General features: G+C 42.1%; 3 protein-coding genes and 2 non-coding genes across 9 annotated transcripts; 1 reads left to right on the forward strand and 4 right to left on the reverse strand.

The window, feature by feature from the left end:
• Positions 1-3: 3 nt before the first annotated feature.
• ercc3 (excision repair cross-complementation group 3) lies at positions 4-6,624 on the reverse strand. Its single transcript, XM_027159701.2, has 15 exons — positions 6,453-6,624; positions 5,860-6,065; positions 4,984-5,220; positions 4,833-4,882; positions 4,549-4,684; positions 4,272-4,439; positions 3,981-4,185; positions 3,529-3,843; positions 3,134-3,318; positions 2,832-3,034; positions 2,413-2,509; positions 1,703-1,820; positions 1,483-1,601; positions 1,206-1,355; positions 4-474 (listed from the first exon to the last, which is right to left on the reverse strand). The coding sequence occupies exons 1-15, from the start codon at positions 6,478-6,480 to the stop codon at positions 340-342; spliced, it is 2,352 nt and encodes a 783-aa protein (XP_027015502.2). The 5' UTR covers positions 6,481-6,624; the 3' UTR covers positions 4-339.
• Positions 6,625-8,166: 1,542 nt separating this feature from the next.
• LOC113651209 (ribosome biogenesis protein wdr12) lies at positions 8,167-23,886 on the reverse strand. 4 transcript variants are annotated; one of them, XM_047813908.1, is made up of 20 exons: positions 23,711-23,886; positions 23,139-23,215; positions 22,680-22,732; positions 22,281-22,405; positions 22,043-22,179; positions 21,761-21,825; positions 21,412-21,546; positions 21,131-21,276; positions 20,887-21,013; positions 20,482-20,780; positions 20,189-20,250; positions 19,857-20,005; positions 18,740-18,847; positions 12,848-12,855; positions 10,468-10,539; positions 10,060-10,200; positions 9,820-9,925; positions 9,455-9,587; positions 9,206-9,278; positions 8,167-8,822 (listed from the first exon to the last, which is right to left on the reverse strand). In XM_047813908.1, exons 1-20 carry the CDS (start codon positions 23,753-23,755, stop codon positions 8,745-8,747), a joined length of 2,139 nt encoding a protein of 712 aa, XP_047669864.1. In that variant the 5' UTR covers positions 23,756-23,886; the 3' UTR covers positions 8,167-8,744. The 4 variants fall into 4 exon arrangements, with proteins under 4 accessions (XP_047669864.1, XP_027015771.1, XP_047669863.1 ...); XM_027159969.2 differs by lacking the exons at positions 8,167-8,822; positions 9,206-9,278; positions 9,455-9,587; ... (2 more) ...; positions 10,468-10,539; positions 12,848-12,855 and adding exons at positions 17,873-18,383; positions 18,515-18,586 and having other exon boundaries at positions 18,726-18,847; positions 23,711-23,882; XM_027159970.2 differs by lacking the exons at positions 12,848-12,855; positions 18,740-18,847; positions 19,857-20,005; ... (9 more) ...; positions 23,139-23,215; positions 23,711-23,886 and adding exons at positions 10,640-10,685; positions 10,811-10,965; positions 11,077-11,192; ... (2 more) ...; positions 11,753-11,847; positions 13,068-13,262 and having other exon boundaries at positions 10,468-10,553.
• Positions 14,669-17,989, forward strand: tcf23 (transcription factor 23). Of its 2 annotated transcripts, none has more exons than XM_047813909.1 (3): positions 14,669-15,057; positions 15,198-15,479; positions 16,230-17,989. In XM_047813909.1, exons 1-3 carry the CDS (start codon positions 15,010-15,012, stop codon positions 16,347-16,349), a joined length of 450 nt encoding a protein of 149 aa, XP_047669865.1. In that variant the 5' UTR covers positions 14,669-15,009; the 3' UTR covers positions 16,350-17,989. The 2 variants fall into 2 exon arrangements, with proteins under 2 accessions (XP_047669865.1, XP_027015773.1); XM_027159972.2 differs by having other exon boundaries at positions 14,684-15,061.
• On the reverse strand, positions 20,346-20,429 carry LOC113651326. Its single transcript, XR_003442647.2, has one exon. It is a non-coding gene; the product is annotated as a small nucleolar RNA SNORD11B (small nucleolar RNA).
• On the reverse strand, positions 22,546-22,636 carry LOC113651325. Its single transcript, XR_003442646.1, has one exon. It is a non-coding gene; the product is annotated as a small nucleolar RNA SNORD70 (small nucleolar RNA).
• Positions 23,887-24,211: the final 325 nt, after the last annotated feature.

Raw genomic sequence — 24,211 nt, forward strand, 5'->3', positions numbered from 1 at the left:
CAATCCAGCTTTACATAGACTTACTTTATTTAAATTGTCATGAAATATAAGGAAACGGTCAATAAAGGCGAGTTTGTGTTTGTACAAAACAAGAAATAAAATATTAAAAAGCAAAAAGACACCGTTATGGACATCAGTAATCTTTTCTGGTACAGACACTTTAAATCATACGGAACATATAATGGAAGATTTTCAGAGGAACTCCGATCTTTGAGTGGTTCGCCTGAATCACGATTTCTTCGTTTCACTCGTAGTTTCTTTTTCCGTTAACGCTTTAAGTCTTTCTATCGTGTCTCTAGCCGACACCTTGGGTGTCGTTAGCGACGTTCTTCTCTACGCTCACTTTCGGAAGCGTTTGAAGAGCGGGTGAATGTTCTTGATGGATGACATCTTGCCTCGTGACGAGTGGTACTCCATGTAGACGGCGTCGTCTGCTCCTGACATGGAGCTCATGGTGCCGGCTCGGCGAGAAAACTGGACAGGAGGTACAAGAAAAATATGTAGATAATGATGAAGGAAACGATATGAAAAGACAAACGACAGTATAAAAAAAGTAAGAAACTCTCGTTGACACTTGAGACGATTATTTTCTCAACAATAAAATAAGCAAAAAAAAAAAATAAAAAGTCACTAATGATAATGAATATGTTTAAATAGCAGCACTGAAGGTGGTCAGCATCCGAGTCAGTGCGAATGTCCGCTTTGACGCCGACAGCAGGTACAGACTTTGGACCCAGAATGCCGTGTGCTGTGTCAGGAAATCTGTACGTGTCCTCTGTGTAAACTTCTGGTGGACTTTTTTTTTCTCTGTCTCAGGTAAATACCAGATACTTTAAAAAGGTTAACCCTGTGTGTGTGTGTGTGTGTGTGTGTGATGATGATGAATATGAATGAGGATTAAAACACACGTGATGTGAAACTACATGAGTATCAAAAGCCCTACATTTTTCACAAAGAAATCCTTTTCTTTTTTTTTTAACTATCTACTAAATTACAGTGGGTGGGGGAAAAAATAAAATATATTTTTAAAAAAACAATAAATAAACAAACAAACAAATAAATAAATAATAAAAATAATAAACAATACCAATTAAAAAAACCAAACAAACAAACAAATAAAAAAAATAATAATAATAATTAAATAATAATAATCATTTAAATAAATTTACAGTTCTGTTTTACTGTGAAGTGTAAAGTAGACGTACCTGAGTTTTTCCTCCGAACTCTCCGATCACCACCTCGTCCTCTGCGTCCAGGTCGGACGCTGCCAGAACTTTCTGTAGCAGCAGCTGCTGTTCCTCACGTGTGGAGAACATCAAGTCCTCCTCTTCCATTCCTGCCAGCTTAGTGATCACCTTAAAGAGAGAAAAAGAGATAAAGAAAGAAAGAAAGAAAGAAAGACAAAAGGTTTAAAAATTTTAGAACACGTCTCTCTCTCTCTCTTTTTTTTTTAACTTTTAGATGATGGAGTAATTACTGAACCTTAAAACTGTATCCCTGGTCCACCAGGAAGCGCTGTCTTTTTGTCGAATAAGCCATTTCCTGTGTGTCCTGAGACACCAGCGAGTAAAAGTAGGCATTGTATTCTTCAGCAACCATCCCTACACACACACACACACACACTCAGTACACCACATAGCAGCAGACAGGAATAAAGAGATTTTGGAAGGATTTCCTTTTTTTTTTTTTTGCCCATGGTTACCTTTCTTGGCCCGCAGCACTCTGCCCAGTCTCTGAGCTTCCTGACGACGTGAGCCTCCGTGAGAAGAGATCTGGATCAAAACGTTCGCCTCGGGCAGGTCGAAGGACGTGTCTCCTACCTGAGAGAGGACAGGAAAAAGTGTTAGTGACTTATTAGCTGGACAAAAGGAGGAAAAAATTAACAGTATTTGGATGAAATCAATTAAAGTCTTAGAAGACTAGGATTCACTCGTTCATTAGGAATCTAGCTACGAATATATGAGAATGAATGAATGTATGAAATAAGTGATAAAACATTCGAGTAATAACGATTCTTTACACAATATATCCTGTATTTTATAGATCGAGATATAAATTCTGGAGAGTTCGGATTCATTCCTCTAGTGATGGAAGGAGGAGTGAAAAATTATGTAAGCATCAAGCGTGTGACCCGCGATGTGCTTCCAAAAAGAATTTATTCTTAATGTAAAACTTTGTGTCCTCGAATGGTTTTTCGTGTCCTTAAAAAGTTCAATCTGAGCGTCATCAGGACCAGCGAGTAAAAAGCCTTCCGTCTGAAAGCAGCACAAACCACACTGGCTGCTTTGTTGATGTGAAGCTTAATCTGATTAGTGGTTAATCTGGCTACCTGACTCTGATCCGCGAGTACGTGACAGGAAACATAAACACGACCGTATCTGAACCCTAGCCGGGTCTAACGAGGTCTGTTACCTTGGAGATGAAAATGGTGTTGATCTTTGGGTTGTGCTTGAAATTCTGGAGGATCTGCATGCGTTCCCCTTGGGATGTGGGGCCGTAAATGTACGGTCTGGAGAAGGAGGGAATTAAAAAAAAATAAATAAAAAAATGTCTTATTAAAACAGACGCAGGCGAGTCACGTCATCTAGAAGTGAAAACAAGCAAACGCTTTCTACTAAGCTGCTCGGGAGAAGATTAACAAGGAAGTGAACACAAATCGGGTCAGTATGAGATATGATGATAAAAAAGAAATCGATAGAAAGTGTGATTATTATAAATAATAAATCCATCCAAAATAAAAACGTCTCATTTAAACCAACTCCTATCCTAACTCCGTCACCGTCTCCGTGGCTGCGTCATAAAGCACAATCTGGCGCAAACCGGCGGTTTACTTGTTAAGGCGGATGGCGTATTCCTTGAGCGCGAAGACGTTGTCGGCGAAGACGATGATCTTGTCGTTGCGTCTCTCGTGGAAGTGGATGAGGAACTGGCACGCGCGGAACTTGTTGGGGTTCATGGTGTAAAGCAGGATCCGTTTCTTCGTCTTTATAGCCACGTATTCGTGATAAAACTCCGGGGACATCGGACACCACACCTGAGGATCGGACACGGTTAAACAGAGCGCTCAGATACACACGTACTCATCTGCGCATGGACGCCGGGAGTGTTTGGGTTTGTGAGTCGTGTGTCTCACCTCGGCACACTGCACTTTCGCGATGTAGCCGTTGTTCTGCAGCTCCATCCAGTTGGCCTCGTACAGTTTGGGCCCGATCAGGAAGTTAAGGTCGACGATCTTATCGTCCTCTCGCACCAGCGTGGCGGTCAAACCCAGCTTACAGTGGGCCTGGACTATGGTCAGAACACGCCGGAACATTCTTGCTGCATGTGTGTGTGTGTGTGTGTGACACGAGAAAACAGGAAAACAAAAGGGGCATTAGTTCAATGTCTTGTTAAATCATTAATGTTTTTAGAATCTTCAAGTTCTTTTAAACTTTATTCATCTCCTGATCACTGGTTGTTTTTACTGCTCGTCTATCTTTAAACTCGAGGAAACTCGGGACAGAACTTTCGAGATTGACATGAAGACACCTGGGATTGTGTGGACCTCGTCCAGGATGATGAGCCCCCACTCCTGACTGCGCATCCACTCCATCACTCTCTCAGCCTCCCAGGAGCGCTTGGTGGTGTGGCCCAGCATGGAGTAGGTGCTGATGGCCACCGAGCAGCCGATGGGTTTGTCCTTGGCGTCGGATGTGAAGCGGCAGATCTGCGAGTCGTCGATGGTGGACCACATTTTAAACTGGGCCTTCCACTGCTCCACGGACACCGAGGAGTTCCCCAACACCAGGCAGCGCTTCCGCACAGTGCAGGCTGCTGTGACTCCCACCAATGACTTCCCAGCTCCTGAAGGGCACGACATTTATTTATTAGTTACCTTTTATAGCTAGAACAAGTTTGCGCCCCATGAGATTTTTTTACCCATTAACATGGCCGATAAGTAAACGACCGTAATCCAGGCTAAATGTGTGGTGGATGTTTACCGCAGGGCAGGACGATCACACCGGACCGAGCTCGACCGTTGCCGAACATCTTACGCAGGCTCTTTTCCTGGTACGGTCTGAGCACGGCGGTGGGCTTCAGGTCGATGTTAATGTCGGGGTTTACCGTGTCGTTACGGAAGTCGTACTCGGCTAACAGAGGGTACTCCAGCTGGATACAGCGCTTCTGCAGCTCCTCGATCATCTCCTGAGATCGAACAAGAGTTTCAGCACACAGCATTTCAACTTTTACTTCATATCAAACGTACTTGTTTAAAACATAACTCTCACGACCTGGCGAATCTCAAAAGAGACCGTCTGCGTCTCTTCCTCTTCCTCCTCCTCTTTGTCCATCTGTTCGTAGTAGCTGAAGATGTCCTCAGGAACCTGGGCACTACTGCCTGCTCCGTCTGCTGACTGTGACGTGGACGCAGCACCGTTATCCTGCAGGGTCTTAGAGATCTGAGGGAACAAACAACCGATTATATCCATCCAGTAAAATGTGTACAGATGAGTACATCATGACAGACAGTGAAAGTAAATCTGTGTGTGTGTGTGTGTGTCCACTCACTGCAGGTTTGTTGGAGATGACCTCCGTGATGAGCTCAGGCTCTTCTCCCTCTGCGGTGCGGAGACGACAGTCTCGAATCACAAGATCCTGAAGCAGTCGCTGGATCACATCCGGAAAAGCGCTTTCCACAAAATACCTACACATACGAGAAAACATTTTTTCTGTTACACTTAAGTCGTTAAACATTACAGCTACAGAAAATGCCTGTTTCTGATTGGTTGCTTTTTCACTGTGAAACAGATGAGCGTGTAAGCCAAATCTGAGAATCAGGTTGAAACACAAACCTGTTATGTTTCAGTACCAGCTTGACTTTCCCGTAGCTCACTGTGCACAACTGAAACACAACGACGACAAAACAAACCACGGTCAGCTTTACAAGCGCAGATCGTCACGATGACGGAAACAGGTCTCCCTAACTTTTGTTCGTGCTCGTACCTTTATGAACTGAACGATGCCGTCGGGGACGGACGTCTTGCTGAGTTTCTGCAGGTACTCTATAATGTCTGAGGTCTGCAGGCCGACGCTCACAGCGGCGTACAGCGAGTAGGCGGTCAGTTTGTACTCGTGCACGTGGATGGGCCTGCAAACCGGCTCTGCGATGGCCACCAGGAAGTCCTGAGCGTACTTATAGACCGGTGAGAACGCCTCCAGGAAGATATGACCATCAGGAGCCTGATACACACACACACACACACACGATACGATATATCAGTTATGGCAAGAAAGCACCGTTTCATTCAAACACTCATTAAAGTCCAAAAAAAAAGGAGTGTGTTTGTTTCTTGTGCAGCTTGTTTACACGGTCCATTGGTTTCTTTTCTGAATCCTTAATGACTGTTATCGATTCTGTGGTTGGATTTCTTGGGATTAAAACAAATCGGTGCAATAATACATCTGGATAAAATCGTGGCCTAATAAGGGGGAAGTCGTGGCCTAACAAGGGGGCAGTCGTGGCCTAATGGTTCGAGAGTTTGACTCCTAACCCTAAGGTTGTGGGTTTGAGTCTCAGGATGGCAATACCAGGACTGAGGTGCCCTTGAACAAGGCACCGAACCCCCCAACTGCTCCCCGCGCGCCGCAGCATAAATGGCTGCCCACTGCTACGGGTGTGTGTTCACAGTGTGTGTGTGTGTGTTCACTTTGGATGGGTTAAATGCAGAGAACAAATTCTGAGTATAGGTCACCGTACTTAGCCATATGTCACGTCACTTATCACTTAATACAGTATGCACTCATGTGCGCTCATGACGCATGGAAGCATCACACAGACCCATCGGGCTGCAGAATGATCACAGGAGTCGGTTCTCTTACCACCCAAAGAGGTCGAGAGAAATGATCCGCCTTCAGCAGCATCTGTGATCTGTAGTCTTTAGCCCCGTATTCGTCCACTTTGGTGCTGGATTCATCGACCTGCTTACCCGCTGCTGCAGGTATGGCTTCCTGTGACTCACTGCCAAGGGCGGAGCTTTCTTCCTCATCATCATCATCGTCATAATAGCGTTTCTTTGACTTTCTGTCTGCAAAACAGACATTTACATGATCATTTAATACCAAACGATTTATAAATGAATCCCAAACGACCACCTAAGTGTGCACTTATATGTCACATGTATATATTATATATATTTATACACACAAGTCGACTAGACCGATTGATTATTCAGACTTTTTTTTTTTTTACATTATTTACTTAAAATATATGAAAGCATACAGTAAGACACCTCTGTAAGTGAACCAAATGGCATCCTGTTTCCTTTATTAGAGAACTAAATGAGACTTTAAATCCTATCTTCTGCTACAATTGAAGTGCAGGACATTTTAATCACCAGGAAGCTTCAAGCTTCTGTTTATAATGAGGAGGATTTTATTATGGCGCTACACCACAAATAACATAGTATAATTACCTCGGACACCCTTTTCTTTTTTCCCCATAGCGCTCACTAGATAGAAAACAAGACTGATATAAATACAGCAACAGTTTGAAACGTGTTACATGAAAAGAAAACAAACATCGCCGGTGCTATTAACACTGCGTGTGAAACGCATCCGCCATGTTTATCTTATCGAGCACTTCTTCTTAGACTGAGGATATAGATTAAAAACAGCGATGTAGCTCCGCCTTGTGGCTACAAGTGGAACTGCATCGAAATCAGAATGAGAAAGATGTTTATTGCCAAGTGTTTTCACATGTTTTAGTGACAGAAGCTCCACAGTGTAACAGGACGACATTGACAAGACACGAACACATATATAATATAAACAGTTTGTAGGTACAGAATGTGCAAATTAAAATATAAATAAGTAAGTATGTGTTTTAAGTCAATAATGTAAGAATAGTGTTGTGTGTTCTGTGTATTTCAAGTGTTCATCAGATGGATTGCCTGAGGAAAGAAACTGTTCCTGTGTCTGGTCGTTCTGGTGCTCAGGGCTCTGTAGCGTCGACTAGATGGAAACAGTTCGAAGAGTGAGTGTGCTGGATGTGAGGGGTCCAGAGTGAGTGAGTGTGCTGGATGTGAGGGGTCCAGAGTGAGTGAGTGTGCTGGATGTGAGGGGTCCAGAGTGAGTGAGTGTGCTGGATGTGAGGGGTCCAGAGTGAGTGAGTGTGCTGGATGTGAGGGGTCCAGAGTGAGTGAGTGTGCTGGATGTGAGGGGTCCAGAGTGATTGTCTTTGCCATTTTGCTCAATCTGGAGAAGTACAGATCTTGGAGATCGGGGAGAGTTGTGCCGATGGTTCGCTCAGCAGTCCGGACTAGCCTCTGTAGTCTCCTGAGGTCAGATTTGGTAGCTGAGCTGAACCAAACAGACGCTGAAGTGCAGAGAGGATGGATTCAATGATGGCAGTGTAGAACTGTTTCAGCAGATCCTGTGGCAGGTTGAACTTCCTCATCTGGCGAAGGAAGTACAACCTCTGCTGAGCCTTTTTCACAATGGAGTCTATGTGAATGTCCCACTTCAGGTCCTGGGAGATTGTGGTTCCCAGGAATCTGAATGACTCCACTGCTGTCAGAATGCTGTCCATGATGGTGAGTGGGGGAGAGCAAGGGAAGGGGGTCTCCTGACGTCCACGATCATCTCCACTGTCTTGAGCGTGTTCAGCTCCAGGTTGTTAAGACTGCACCAGACAGACAGCCATTCAACCTCCAGTCTGTAAGCAGACTCATCACCGTCCTGGATGAGGCCGATCGGTGTGGTGTAGTCTGCAAACTTCAGGAGCTTGTCAGAGGGGTCATTAGAGGTGCAGTCATTTGTGTAGCAGTGGGGGGAGGACACAACCCTGTGGGGTATATATGTATATATACACATACATAATATATAAAAATCATAATTATTTCAAATGAATATCAATAAATATAAACAGAATAAAATCAAAATGAATCGTTTCTATTTTTCAGTAAGTGAATTAAAGCTTAAAGAATTAAAGCTCTGCCGTCTAGTGGACACAAGCGGAACTGCAAGTAAATGCTAGACAAGAAGTTGTGAGGTAGTACGAAAAAAAACTTAAAATAAAAATCAGGTAATCAAACGTAGTGCAACGCAAAAGACTATAATTTAATCGAATTGAAATAAAACCTTCAAAAATTGCCTAGGCATAAAAATAAAGCAAGATAGAAGCAGTAATGTGACGACTGATGTATTGAGTTTTATTTTTGAAAGGCAGGATTTATTAAAAAAACAAAACAAAACAAAAACATCCAACAAAAAGATATTAGTTTATTAAAAAAAAAACAACGTCTTGCTGTTTTGAAGATACGGTCGATATCGGAAGCATTTTCTAAATGCGAGGAGTGAACATATATTCACATTGACATTTAGATCACATTTAAATAGTTTTTACTATTAATATCATACACATTTTGACCATTTCTGTTAGTTGTGAAGGAAACTGATCACATTATACATCTAGCTGTGAAGTTGTGTTCTGTGGGTGTACAAACTTTTGCACTCAACTTTATTTGTTACAAATATATAATATATAAATGACAAATGAATAACAAAGAGATGGTTTGTGGTGTCAATAAATCTCTATTCAAGCAGGTGAAGGTTTCTTTACATTTAATGAGAATACAGAGAAAAAAAAGATCATACAGAAGTGGAACAAACTCTGGGTATGAAAAATCTAAAAGAGGAGCAATAACACGTTGTGAATCCACCGGTGACTGAGTCCAGATTCGAGGAGGTGAGATGGAGATGGAACTTTATGCCCCAGCGTCACGCACACACCCCGCGTATCTGAACGTGTAGAGCTTGTTGTCGGCACCGCCGCTTAAAATCAGCTACGGATCGAGAGAGAAAAGAAAAAAAGAATTTCAGATAACTAAAGTGAGCTGGACCTTAAACATGAACACAACACAGTCACAACTGTTCACATGAGATATATGTATTTATAAAGTTTGGAGAATTAGTGTTGAAAATCAATTGCAAAATGAAATTGTTCATGCGTGGCTTAAATTTAAATTTAATTACTTCACAATTAAATGCAGTAATAAAGAATGTTTATACTAATGAGGTACACGGCTGACAACGCTCTAAAAAACGTGTCACACTAGCTAGACACATGCACAGACACGGACACAGACAGACACACGAACACAGACAGACAGGCAGACATGGATACAGACACACAAACACTGCTACGACTCTGAACACGGTCACGTACCCCACTGTCTGTCCAATCAGCACATAGCACTTTGTCCTCATGAGCTGCCAGATCATACAGAGGAGCTTTACAACTGCAGAAAGCAAAACACACACCATTAGAGAGAAGAGAAACATTATACAATGTCAAAAAATATGACATAGAACCACGAAAGATTAAAAGTACATGAATGTCTCTCTCTCTCTCTCTCTCACACACACACACACACCCCCAACCCCACCCACACCCCACACCCCACACACAGCCTACCTCCTGGTGTCCCAGAGTTTGACCATGTTGTCCAGTGAGCCGGAGATGAGCTGCTGCTCGTGAGAAGGAGACCACCTGACTGCTGTTACCCAACCGGTGTGTGACGTCAGAGAGATCAGAACCAGAGAACCATCTGAGAGACAGACCAGGGATATGAGACAGGGACAAGAGAGACAGGCAGACATAGAGAAACAGAAAGAAACAGAATGAGAGACAGACTGTGAAGGAGTGACATGAGACAGACAGAGAAATGGAACAGACAAACAAGCAGACTTTTTGCAGTATAGTCTGTGTGTACTCATTCATATCGGTGTGTGTGTGTGTGTGTGTGTGTTTGTGTGTGTGTGTGTGTTTGTTTTGCTCACCTTTAGAGCGCGGGTCCCACAGACGAACGTGTCTGTCGGTGCTCCCCGAGGCCAGACGGCGACACAGCGGCGAGTACGAGATGCAGTTAAACACCTTACTGCCCGTCTACAAACAATTCATTCATTTAACACTCAGGCTTTTCTACATCGCTATTAATCTGCTATCGTTACTGATTAAAGCTTTAGCAGTAACAGTAGTAGTATGTAACTAGAGCATTAGGACATTTCCCTGTGTCTCACCAGAGCACTTTTCTGTCCTCCCGTCTCAGCGTCCCAAAGCCGAATTGTGTGGTCCCACGATGCACTGCACAGCTCCTCTGCGTCCGTCCACAGGACACTGGACACGGCCTCCGTGTGGCCAGACAGAGTCATCAGAGGAGTCTACACAGAGACAACAGAGAGACCGGAGAGATGAATTATATCCGCAACGCCCAGTAGGTGACAACATGACACACGATCACACGTCATGACTGAAAACTGTAATAAAGAATCTAAAAGTGTGTCAGTTTGATTACAAACAAATCTTTCTTAGCATCCAAGGTTTTATTTATGCCACTTTAACACTGTGTGTATCTTTCTAATATTACTACTGCTACTAGAGAGAGAGAGAGAGAGAGAGAGAGAGAGAGAGACTGCGAGCCCGGTCACCTTCGTCAGTCCCAGCTGCTCAGTCTTCTGTTTTTTCCGTGGTCTGTTAGGTTCCTCCTCCACCTCTTCCTCCTCTTCTGTTGGAACTGAGAAAGAAAGAGACACATTTTTGATCAGTAACTATAATGCGAGCACTTTGTGTATTTCCTCTTATGCTCTTGTGGCATCTTACCTGCTGACCAGAGCTTCAGCATTCTGTCCCAAGATCCACTGCAAAACTGAGACGAATAGAATATATTGGGACTGGAATTACAGACGTTTCTATAATTCAGGAAATATGACTACACATACATACATAAACGTATTTAAACCTATGTAATCACATGCACATATACACACACACCTTAGTGCGTGTGGGGTCCACAGAGATGGTGTCCACGCTCCCAGCATGTCCACGGCAGCAGTGACGAGCCTTCAGTTTGTTCCTCTCCGAGTTCCACTCCCACAGCAGCACCGTCTGGTCCAGTGAGGAGGTAAGCAGCAGCGAAGTCAGTCCCTCTGAAAAGACACACACACCATCATCAAAAACTTTACCTTAACTTACAATATCATATACATCTTCACACTATACAACCCCACAGCTCATGCAGCTATCCACATCTGGATCACCTCTTTTTATCCAGGCCACATCCTTCACCACATCTGTGTGTCCAGCAACGGTCATCATCCCCTTCCCTTCGAGAGACCAAATCCGTGCTGTCTTATCATACGACCCTGTGAGAATCCTAACACACACACACACAGAGGAAAGAGAGAAGTTAAACACTTCCATCAAACAAGCTTTCACTGACAGAAGTGTATTTTTTGCTCTCACCATTCCGAGTCTGCCTCCACTGAGCTGATCCAGTCGTCGTGCATGATACACTCCTCTGGCTGCGGCGCAGTGAATCTCTCTACGTACTCGATTTCCACAACTTCTTCCTATACACCACACACACACACAAACACAGGTTATTACTGGCATATATAATATACAAAAAAATACTCTACATTCAGCTCTTTCAGCCATTTATGCATTTGGTACCGTTGAGATGTTCTCTGCCTCCATGTGAGTGGCCAGTGTGGAGCGCAGGAACTGACTTCGAACCAGGAAGTCAAACTCCACATGTTTGTGATCCGCTGTCAAGTAAAAAAAAAAGGTGTTATTTAAACCTTCCTTCTTTATGAAAAGTCCCTTTGATTAGTGTTCTATCGACCAGAACTACCTGAGAAAGAACCTGAATGAGACAATAGGTACGAGATCAATTTGGTGAGTCTCGTGTCACATGGACAGTCGGCAACTCACCGTTTCGGGCCTCCAGCAGTTTGTTAATAACATCGCTCAGGTGTGTGACCTCTGAAGTAGCCGGGATGGAGAAAGGCACGTCATCTACAGCAAATCTGCAATCACACACACACACACCAAAGTTTTAAGTCTTGAACACAATTCGGTCTTGAAATATTACCAAACAAACAAGTTAACATTCGATAACAACACACAATCCTGTTATTCACTTCAGCTCACTTACACAAATATTCAGACTTTATATAGAAATATCAAATATGAACAGTAAAATTTCTGTTTTACTTTCTTTTCTTTTTTCCAGCTTTGAAATACAAAAGTAAGCGTAAAATATGTTATTATTTTTACACGTGACGTCAGAACCACAGGAGGTTATTACGTCACTGCAACTGAGTCTCCAGCTACAAACTTTACAAGGTCTTGTTTAGTAACGTTGATTTATTAAGTTAGTGTAGTTTTATATACATAGTTCTATCTGTGTGAAGATCTTATCATATTTAATAATGAGTAATAATGACACCAGGCTAACTACTACACCATGCTAACTACTACACCATGCTAACTACTACACCAGGCTAACTACTACACCATGCTAACTACCACACCAGGCTAACTACTACACCAGGCTAACTACTACACCATGCTAACTACTACACCATGCTAACTACTACACCAGGCTAACCACTACACCATGCTAACTACTACACCATGCTAACTACTACACCAGGCTAACTACCACACCAGGCTAACCACTACACCAGGCTAACCACTACACCATGCTAACTACTACACCATGCTAGCCCCTACACCATGCTAGCCCCTACACCATGCTAGCCCCTACACCAGACTAACTACTACACCAGGCTAGCCCCTACACCATGCTAACTACTACACCATGCTAACTACTACACCAGGCTAACTACTACACCATGCTAACTACTACACCATGCTAGCCCCTACACCATGCTAGCCCCTACACCAGGCTAACTACTACACCATGCTAGCCCCTACACCATGCTAACTACTACACCATGCTAGCCATTACACCATGCTAACTACTACACCATGCTAGCCCCTACACCATGCTAGCCCCTACACCAGGCTAACTACTACACCATGCTAGCCATTACACCATGCTAACTACTACACCATGCTAGCCATTACACCATGCTAACTACTACACCATGCTAGCCATTACACCATGCTAACTACTACACCATGCTAGCCATTACACCATGCTAACTACTACACCATGCTAACTACAGCAGTTAGAGACCACCAGCTATATTACACAAAACAAACGAAAACATATACTTACTTTTTGTTTTCGGTGAAAAACCTCGCTTGAACCTGCGACATCGTTGTTTTTTCTTAAATATGCCTGAGTTTCAGGTTTCAGGTTGAAGTATTAGCTCATTAAATTAGTAAATATTCCCATGTATGTAGATCTGAGTGTGATGTATAACCATGTGCCTTGAGTGAGCATAACAAGGCACAACGAGTCGAACACGGAGCAACGGATCACTCTACTGTATTTGCGATTAGTGATGCCTGAGTATGGTTTTCCCTTTCATGAGTTTTCTAAGAACGCTTTCGGATTTATCACACTGTTTGTCGAGCCTGAATCAGTGTGAAAGTGGTGTTGTTGGTTTGGTTTATTTCCAATATACACATAAGTTAACAAAAATCAAGACTATAAACCCTTTGGATCCCTTTAAGCATCTCACTTCTATAAAAAGATGCAGGAGCCCAAAATGCATGCCATGTTTAGTTCTCTTCCTGATGTGCTTTGTGATCCTGGTGCTTTTTTTTTATTATTATTATTATTTTTTACAGTTATATAATTTTCATAAAAAGTCAGTGATTGTGTCCTGCACTTAGACAGAGAAGCACACAAGAAGGCAAAGCACGATGCTACCACCACCATGCTTCACTACGGCCGTAGTATTTCTTTTTTCTCCATGTCTTTTCAAATAATATTTTTTTTAATCATTTTGCAAATTTACTGATTTTCCCCTTCGCTCCAATATTATTTGATACGTTATATTTTATGACATATAATCCCAGTTGAATCTTTTTTCAGTTTCGGGTCGCTTACAAATACTACAAAATGTGGAATGTACAAAGTAGTTCCATGGGGGTAAATACTTATGCTTTATCAGATTGTGCTAATAGTTTTTATCGTGTATATTTTGTGTCGTCATTTTAGCAGTAGGCAAAATTATAGATAATCTTTTTTGACCTTTCCAGGGCGTTGTACAAAACATCTTGCACAGATCATCCATTCTAAGCCAATTTCCCTTATTGTGCAAGAACAAGAACTTTGTTCTATTTTCCTGCTTTTTTTAATCTCCCACCGCATATCCATTAGCGTGAGTTGCACAAATTTTGTAAGTATTTTCTGCACCCAGCAGAGATCCATCTCTAGAAACTGTTCATATATCACATCTCTTATCAAGTGAATAATTCCACTGTCGTTTGGAGATGGTCAAACTGGCATGTGTCCACTGTATGTACAACTCTCGCTGACCTGTGCTTTCAGATAACTGTGTATTGCTTGTATGTGTATTCTGCACACACATGAACAGTGAATATAACAGTCATGTCTGTGCACACAAGGACATTAAAATGTCTTTTTTTAACAGATGGATCCAAAGTCGTAAGACCACACTATTGCTTTAGTATCTCAATTCCTTTGTTTATAAATGCATTATGATGCGATAGACAAAATTCAGCATCCGCCATCGTGATATAAAGATTGACACATCACGATAGTTTTCTCTTATATGTAAACAGGCACCTCAATTAGTTTACATTGTTTGGGTCATTGTGTCCGCACGGGTCATCAGGCCAAGGCTTCTTCTGGGATGGAGCTGCAGCTGTGCAGGGACTCACTGCTCTTCCCAAGCCCCCCTCCATCCCGTCGGGGGACACCCTGCAACTCCCCTGAGCTCAGTCCGTTTGGCAGTGAGTGCCTGGGGGAGGCAGGGCAGAAGATAACACTGCTTGAAGATCCCCATATTACCTCACCAGATAAGGCAAAGGGAGGAAGACGAAGCTCGGCGAGGAGGACGCCGGACCTCTGAGAAGAGAAGACGAGTGAACTCCAGTCACACAGCTCATCCCTGAGACCCAGGCACTGCCAGAGTGAGAGCGACTGGTTTAGTGAGCTCTCTGGTCATTCTCATGGCAGACACAACACTGGAGGAGGTTTTGACTCGGGAACAGGGGGAGATGGGAGTTAGACATCAAACGCTGAGATGGACACAGCCATGCATGAGACAGGCCGTGCGCCGAGAGCCAAAGAAGTGGGTGAGTCAGAGTCAGATCATGCTCGGTTAGAACTAAATGGAACAATAGAAATACTGAAACATTTGCGCCAAACTGTCGTCAAGTCTCAATCTTTACGTTAAAATTCTCGTCAACTTTTTCCTTCCTAATTTTTCAGCCAAAATCTGGGCCTGGAGTACAAGTCAGAGCATCAAAGACACAAAATTCTCCAGAAAACGCGGCGAGGGAGAGGAGCCGAGTGCGAAACCTGCGCCAGGCATTCCAGAGTCTCCAGGCTGCCTTGCCATCGGTTCCTCCAGACACAAAGCTCTCCAAGTTAGACGTTCTGGTCCTGGCTACCAATTACATCGCACACCTCACTGAGACGCTGGACCAGGGGGCTGCCGGGTCAGATCATGCGGCGCTGCAGAGAGCTGAAGGCTACCTGCACCCTGTGAAGGTGTGTTTTACCCAGCACTCATATTTACTGTTATATAGACATGCATAGAGATTCTTTAAAAAAATCCAGAGAGAATAACTTGTACTTAAATTTTGTGTTTGTAAAGTCTAAAACTTTTGCAATTGCAATTGTAATGACCCTGATTCTGTTTTACATGTAGGATTTCCCCCCTCTTTCAATAAGTATTTATTTTAATTCCTTACATATTTATCTATCTATTACTTCATAATTTTATTCCAGTAATTAAGTTAATAAACATTTTCTCTCTTTGACCTACAAAGAATAGAATTTGTAATGTCCACTTTATTAGGTACACCCACAGCCGTCACAATCTGTTCGTTCATCAGCACAAGTGGATTTTATTATTACAGAATATATAATTTGTCAGTATAACAGCACTATAATGATAATTGTATATATTCATTTATAATATAGAATAATACTGGAACGGTTAACATTATTTTTTGATATGATGTAATGAGCTGCTAAAAGATATTTTCCTTTTTTTTTTATTTGTTTTGTAATTTTTACTGTTTAACTACATGAGAATTTGAGAGTCTTAAATTTGACTGGTTTAAATCATGACACTTTAATGAGGCTCCAAACAGCTTACAGCTCCAGAATCCCTGCTCTCATGCATGTCCATGTCTGTACTGTATATTACTAAATAATACCTTGATACTTGTTCCTAAGATCCAAACTCTGGACTTTTGGAAGCCATTTTTAGTTTCCTTGTCCTTCCTCTTTCAGAAGTGGCCTATGCGCTCTCTACTGTACTGTGGGAACATTGGCGAGCGCCTTCCAGGAACGAACCCCAGTCAGGAGGGGTGTCAAACTCCCAGCAGCACAGACGAGGTCCATGCAGAATAAGCTGACGTAGATGTCTCTAATTACTCCTAAAGCAACAAACCCTTATAATTTAACTCGTAACATCTAATCAGGGGTGAATCAGATTTCAAGTAATACAGGACACAAGTCATTTTTTATTAAATTATATTAATAGATTTGAATTAAAGATGGCTGTTGTGTCCCTTATTACATGAATCCACCCTAACAGGAGACTATATCCCACAGATCCTGCAACCAAGCAAACATCTATCATTATTATATCTGTTTTATCTCCATGTTTGTTTGTTTTCTTTTCTTAACCCTGATATGCTATTTATTAACTTCCTATAAAACGTGCACTGTTATCCCGTTGGGAAGTACGGCTCAGTAAAATAAGTATAAAATTCTTTTGTAATAAGCCTCATTTCAGCCATCTGCAGCCTCCCATCGCCTCCCTGGCACGTTTTCTCTGCTTTAATTTGCGTGTCTAGTACTAAACGGGAGTGAAAGTCTTGATTAGTAGATGGGGAGGGTTGTTATGGGGAACACTTGGCAACCGAAACAGAGGAGGACCAATGCATGATTTGATGTGCTTTTAATCAAGTTCCCTGCATGCAGCAGGATTTCGATTCAACTCCAGCACGACTCACTTAGCAAAATCCCGAATAATAATTCACAGTTGCTGGAAGTTTATCATCTAGATACTAAACACGAATGTTTTTATAGCGTATTCTGGTGTTCCTGGTTTTACATGCCATACCAAATTCAGCCGTGTTCGTGCGCGTCGGTCAGTCAGATCGGTTATAATAAGCATCTTGTGATCCAAAGGATCGGGTCTTTCTTGCGCAACATGGGCACGGCTCCATTAGAAATGGTACAGCGGTCAAGGCTAGCTCTATAAATCTGCTCAAGTGCAAGATAAAAGCTTTCACTCTCATGTTAAGAGCAGGAATTGTTTCACTAAGGCAGGGGTTACGGACCACAAGAACGAGGGCAAACGTTTGCGCGTCGACGTTATGGACATTCCTGCTCGGCGTTCTCACCAATTAAGGTTAGATTTCAGTTCGTCGTCCGAGAACGCCGTGCTTCCTCATGTAAATCAAATATATGCAAGGGGATAAATTAAGCATCCTTCTGGATGTTCACGAAGCCAGAATAGTGTGTTCAGTACAGACATCAAGACTGGTTTAATCTTCTATATTATTTCTTATTTAGTCAAATAGATCCCTGGTTCATTGCGTGCTCTGGTGGTCTGCTAATGATTAAAATAGCTCCCCCATCATTAAGACCAGCACTTAGTCATAGCTTGCTGAATTTATGCAGGGGTGAAGAATAAAAGTCAGAGGAGGAAACGTGAGAGAAAAAAAATGCATCACAGGTTCCTCAAACGCACAGAAGGTAGACCTACCAAGACGATGGCTTTTAACAAGGTGGTCCGTTAAAAGCTTTTTTGGGAACAACGTTTCAGAAAAGCAGATGATTTGTGATTTGTATATTAGGAACTTTTTTTAGTCATCATTGAATGAATTTAACAGCAAGTCAATGACAGAGACATAAGCATGAGATAACAAAATACATATTTAATGACAGAGGTTGAAATGTGACGTCATCAAAAATCTCACGGTAGAAACATCTCTCCTTACAGCTTCATAATTTTTCAAAAAAACAAACAAACAAACAAACAAAAAAACCTAAAATGCACAGATTTCTATAAAAGAAATAAAATCGGCTCCCCTCACACACACACAGTATAAAGGATGAGGAAAGAATTTTTTTTTTTAATTGAGCTATGAAGAGTTAAAAAGAAAACATTTTGAATAGAATTAAAAAGGAAATCATTTTGTTTAAAGGCAAACATAAAAAGAAAAAAGAAAATAGGAAAGGAAAAAAAGGGGGGGTTGTTGTTGTTGAGGGTCCTTTATGATACCAGTGTTAAACTGGTCAGATACGCAGTCATGTGATCACAACATGACACACTTACAAGTCCAAAGATGAATAAAGTTTGTGAGTTAAGGAAGTTTACTGTTCTTCCGCTTCTTTAACTTTTTTCTTCTTTTTCTTCTTCTTCTCTGTAGTCTAATAGACACAAAAAAAAAGAAACATGATTACATAAACTAATGCAACAATAAATGACATAAATTGTGTGTTTTCTCAAGCATACACAGATGGAAGACGTGAGCAAATTGTCTAGTATTGAAATCGGGTACCTCTTCTGTTACTGCCTCCTCTTCGGGCTCTTGAGCTTTCTTCACTTTCTTTTTCTTCTTTTTCTCTGTCGTCTGGGAACGTGGGTGGAAAAAAGAAGGAAACATTTTTTGTTTAAGAAAAAGTGGATTTCCTGTTGACAAGGATACTTAGCCAAGTGCCATAAATAAGACAGGAACTAAAGAGGTGATCAAACAGCACTTCGGTCCCTACCTCTTCTGATGGACCGGCCGCAGCCTCCTCCTCCATCCCGACTTCCTCCTCCATCTGCTGCTTCTTCTTTTTCTTTTTCTTCTTGGGCGTCTCGGTTTCTTCTGCAGCTGCCTCTTCGGCTTCTGCAAACAAAAACAAACAAATCGAATTAAACGTGATAAAATTTCTAAGCAAATTTGTAGAAATCTGAGCGTTCAGTCTTAAAATGAACAAAGATCCTAGTAAAGATAAAAGTTATTCAAAAGTTAAGCATCTTAAACCTTTAAAAGAGCTCATAAGGTCAAAAAGTCTTAGAAGTAGTGAGGAGGACATTTAAGAGGATTAAGAGTTTCTTTATCAGAGGAGAAAATGGCTGAAAGGTAGAGAGAGAGAAGAAATGTGTAGAGTTCAATATTTAATAATGATAGTGAATTTAATGAGATGACACGGATTAGATCGTCTGGGGATTGTGTGTGTGACCGATCATATAGAGTTCTGTTCAAGACAGACATTTCTGTGCTGTGTCGATGTTTGCATTACATTTACAGCATTTAACAGACACCCTTATATCCAGAGCGACTTACATTTTTTCTCTCATTTTATACAACTGAGGGTTAAGGGCCTTGCTCAGGGGCCCAGCAGTGGCAACATGTGAATCGAACTCACAACCTTCTGACTGGTAGCCCGGCACCTTAACCGCTAGGCTAAACCCCCCCCCCCCCCCCAAACATCTATTTACAACATACGTTAGAGATGTTGGCGCATCTCTGATATGATCTGTTCCCTGATATAGTCTCAAATATCTTAACATAGAGACAAAGTGAAGGCATAGATTTTTTTTAATTGGACAACCAATCAGAGTCTTCAAAAGAATGTGTAACGATAATACCTAGTAACGGGTTCAGCCCCGCCTCTTCTCTGAGATAAAATATGTTTTTTTCCCTCTCTTAGATTGGTCCTAAATCACTCTTAAGATACACAGGAGCTTTCTGAGATCATTAGAACGGTAGACTGGGCCCTGGTTTAGATTTGGTGCTCATTTTAAAAAATCAAGGTCAGACCCGGGCTCGTCTGAAGTCTTACCCCCAACCTTCAAGTGAACCATTAGTGATTTTTATTCGATGCAGTGTGTAGTTGTGTTTTTAATCTCACCTTCTGCTGGCGTTTCTTTCTTTGCTTTCTTGGCCTTAACCGCAACAGGCTTGTCTTCTTCCTCCGCCTCCTCCACCTCCTCTATCTTTCTCTTCTTGGCGGTGGTCGGAAGCGTCGAGTCTCCAGACGGGTCGTACACTTTAACGTCGCTGTTTGGAGGAAACAGGCAGAAACGTGCAACGTTACAAATCAACATCAAATATGTTTCCTGTTTGAAAAGACCAACACCACATCTGGGCGTAAAGTTATAGCTACAGCTGTTTAATGACGATGGAACCACATTACTGATTAAAACCTCCTTACATCCTCAGTAGGTGACCAGCTGAACTCACCTCTTGTGCTGATACTTGTCTGCTCTGGCCAGCGCTTTCCCTGATCCACTGATTCGCCGAATCTGTAATTAAATAAATAAATAAATAAAAGAAAGAGAGAAGCATTACAAGTTAGACAGACGCACTACAAATCTCTGCACATTAAGACTGATCTAATATTAAGCTCAGATGAGGTAGTGACAAAAAGGCCACACGGAGATTTCAGGAATGTGACATGATGTCGTTATCATCACCGCTTAAAACGCTGGTTAAACATCGTGCTGCACTGTAGATACTAGAGATTTCACACACACCCCTTTCTCCTCGAGTTGGCGTAGTCGAACCTCCAGCTTGGCTCGATTCTCGACACCCATCTCAGCGTTGGTGTCTTCGCCCAACGCGTCGTAGCGGATGGCCAGAGCCGTCTTGGCTGCCAGCATTCGAGAGATCTTGCCCTTGTTTTTGGCCGAGGTTTGGCCCACCAGGGAAGCGTGGTAGATAAGACCGTATTTGGGTGTGTCCCTTCTTGTCTTTAGTGCTCTGAACAGAGCTTTCTCTGCCCCCAGGATCTGCACCGTAGATGCAGGGTGCTTTGCCAAGTTCAGCAAAGAGCCTGGTGAGAGGAACAAGAAGAAATAAGATGTTGAATTTTAAATGAACTCAGAGAATGAGCATGTCTGTAATGTCTCACACGAGACACCGGCGTCCACTCGACTCACCGGCGTGAGAGATGAGCCGAGCCCCCACCAGTTCCCCCACCATGACGGTCAGATTGGGTGCGATGGCCATCATGCGGTTTTTCAGGTAGTCGTACAACTGAGTGCGATACTCTGAGATTTCAATAACCTATTTGTATATAAAGTAAAAAAATTAGAGAAACATTATACTCTTACCTGCACAGACCAATTAATGCAAAACGAACCACCACAAATCCCCTTCATCAGACACAAACATGATCCACACCTGATCACACAGATGCATGATATTGTTGATGTCCTCCTCAGACACTTCTGTTCCCATGGAGATCTCCACAGCCAGTTTGACCTCGGCCTCCACCTCCTCTGGCAGGACGTCTGAAAGATCAGTGGTTGCCACGTTCGTGCGGTCACCTACACCACACACAGGGAAATACAGGTCAAGCTGAGGGTGTGGGTGTGGGTGTGAGTGTGTGTGTGATATATATATATATATATAAATAAAATTTCTGTCTAATGTATTGGTAGCGTACGAGCGTGCCCACGCACCGATCTTGCGGACAGTCTTGCAGTATGCCAGGTTGTCCGTGACGATCTTGCCGAGCTCAGGGAAGTGCCAGCCGTACCACTCGCGACAGCGCATGATGTAGTTGTTCAACTCCTTGTCCAGGTCATCCAGGAGGGCTGAGAAAAGCAAAGAGCAGACGATCCGATAAGGGAAAACGGACTGGAACCTTCCAGTGGCGTTAACAATGTGTTAAACGGCACACAAGCTCAGATGAGGTAGTGACTTAGACTCCTTCATCAATCTCAGGGTCTTGACACAAGGTCAGAATCATCAGTGCTTGCTTTCTGGGGAATCTATAAAGCGTTTATAATAACAAGCAGACACACTCACATATGGCTTGAACAATCATGGTGTCCACTTTGTCAGGGCTAAACTTCAGCTTGTAACGGGAGAGGCTAGGTAGGGAAAGGAAAAAACAAAAACAAAAATTTGCATTTCAGAAAGCATAATACATCGTCGTAAGCATGTGGCTCTTCTGATAACTGTCTCAGTGGTAGTGACGAATGGTGGTTGATTTCTTCAAAGAAGTCAGTCATGCAACTAATCATAGACAGCAGACATTTATTTATTTTTTTAAAAACATGTCTGTGTGTGAAAACTATACATTCCCACCTGTGGGCCAGACCCAGACACATGGCGCTGATCTCTCTTGGAGGAAGTCCGGTGATCAGACCCTCCATCTGTGCCCTGATGCCCCTCATGAGCTCAGCCACAGCAGGACTGTGCACACAGCTCAGGTTCAGCTTGTCCTGGAAAGGGAGGTGACACAGAGCACAAACTAATCATCATTCAACATAAAAAAAAAAAAATCCATGAGTCCAAAAGCGGATTTTCCAGGAAGTGCGCTTACCTTAATGACTCCACCGAGCTTAGCGTCCGTTATTGCCAGCTGCTCATGAGCCTCTTTGGCCACAACTTTCTTTAGCACCTTCTTCAACGTCTTTCCGATTTTCCCCTCCACTAAAGCGGTGGCCGCTAAAGAGAGAAGGAGCGACATAAAGACTCATTTTCAGTTAACTGATTTGCGCAAAAAAAAAACAAAAAAAAACCAAACAAACACACCATTAGTAAAAAAATAAAATAAAATTAATATTTCTCCCCAGTTTAATTAAGTAAGGAGTGTCGTCTCAGTGGTAGTGACGAAATGACTGTGTATCGACCTCATACTGTATTCAGATTAACAGATACATCAATGACGACACACACCGATTAAAGCGACGTATATTTACGACAACAAACATTTTCATACCTGCCAGAGCTTCGGTTGTGTCCTGAAACTTTTCGAAGTGCTTCAGTTTTACTCTGTAAAAAAAAAAAAAAAAAGAGAGAGAGAGAAAACTTCATATGAGCAAAGGTTACTTTTTACACATACCTGGCAACCCTAGTCGAGTTCATAGAATTATCAACTAATTTTTAGGGAATTTTCTTCACTTTCTTTAACCCAGTTCTTTGTTTACATGCACAGCTGATACCCGTAATACACCCACATGAGTAATTATCTGAGATAAAATCTGAGTCTAATCAAAATTCATTTTAATCTTTTATCATCATGTTTATGGTTTGTAAGTAAAATGATCACTCGGTGGATCACAGGCGCAGACTGTAACCCACTGGATCATCAGTGGATCACTCTGCAGACTGTAAACAAGCTGTACATGAAAAACACCACAACATCTCACATTTTAAACAGATCTTAAACCTGGCTCACATTTTATTGGCTTTCTCTGGTGTTTCAAACTCCTTCCACAGGCTGTCCACCTGCTGCAGCTTCTGCTCGTCCAGCACCTGTGTACAAAAGAAGAAGAAGAAGAAAAAGACTCTTACTTTAAAATTTCATAATGATCAAAAAATCCTGTAGCTTTTTGATCACGTGGTCATTTTTTAACGCTCGCGCACAACAAACTCATTCATTCCAATTAATTGATAGGAGGAAAAATGCCGAAAGACAAAATTCGTGCATATATGAGTTTGTTGTGTCACCACTTTACAGACATTTAGCCTTAGCCAAGTTAGCTAGCTTTATCCAGCACATTAGGCCCACATTTAAGCGCAGCTCAGATATGAATGAACACATCACTTATCTAACTGATATTAAGTTGATTTCAACTGACATTAACAGGATCATGGTACTAATCCATGTTAATCATTCAGACATCAGCAGAAACTGTTATTTAAGGTCCAAATGCATCACAGCTAACTCACGTGCTGGTTTAGCTAGTTAACAAGGCTATCAAAAGTACAAGGTAAAATGCATCACAAATGTAAATAAATCACGCATACCTTAAATATGGCATAGCCGGCAGCTGTTTCGAATAAAACTAGCATTTTAACGGTGTATATTCTACCTACACAAACTAATTTGGCTCCCTGATCGAGCGCGTGCTCCTTTAGCAGAGCACACGAACTTCTTACCACGCGGTACTGGAAGCAGGGAGTGTGCTACTACGCATGCGCAATGTCACTGACGCCGTGTCGCTCTCTGTGTACGCGCATGAGCAAAAGATTTAATGTGTTGCCAGGTGTTTGATTTTTCCGAGAAAAAAAGTTTTTCTGTTTTCTTGCTTTTTTCTGTCTGTTAGATGTTTATCAGGAATAACATACATTAATCATCAGCAGCATTTTTTTATATTAATGTGTCAGATTTAACAAAATAGATCGTTTTCATTTAATTTTTTAAGGATGAAAAGAATACTAAACAAAACATTTCAACAAAAAATGGTTTGTTTTTATAAATAAATGTTCCAATATAAACAACATCATTTTGCAAGCTGACCTTAACAA

The sequence above is a fragment of the Tachysurus fulvidraco genome, chromosome 5 (genome assembly GCF_022655615.1).
Source record: "Tachysurus fulvidraco isolate hzauxx_2018 chromosome 5, HZAU_PFXX_2.0, whole genome shotgun sequence".
Classification (NCBI taxonomy): Eukaryota; Metazoa; Chordata; class Actinopteri; order Siluriformes; family Bagridae; genus Tachysurus; species Tachysurus fulvidraco.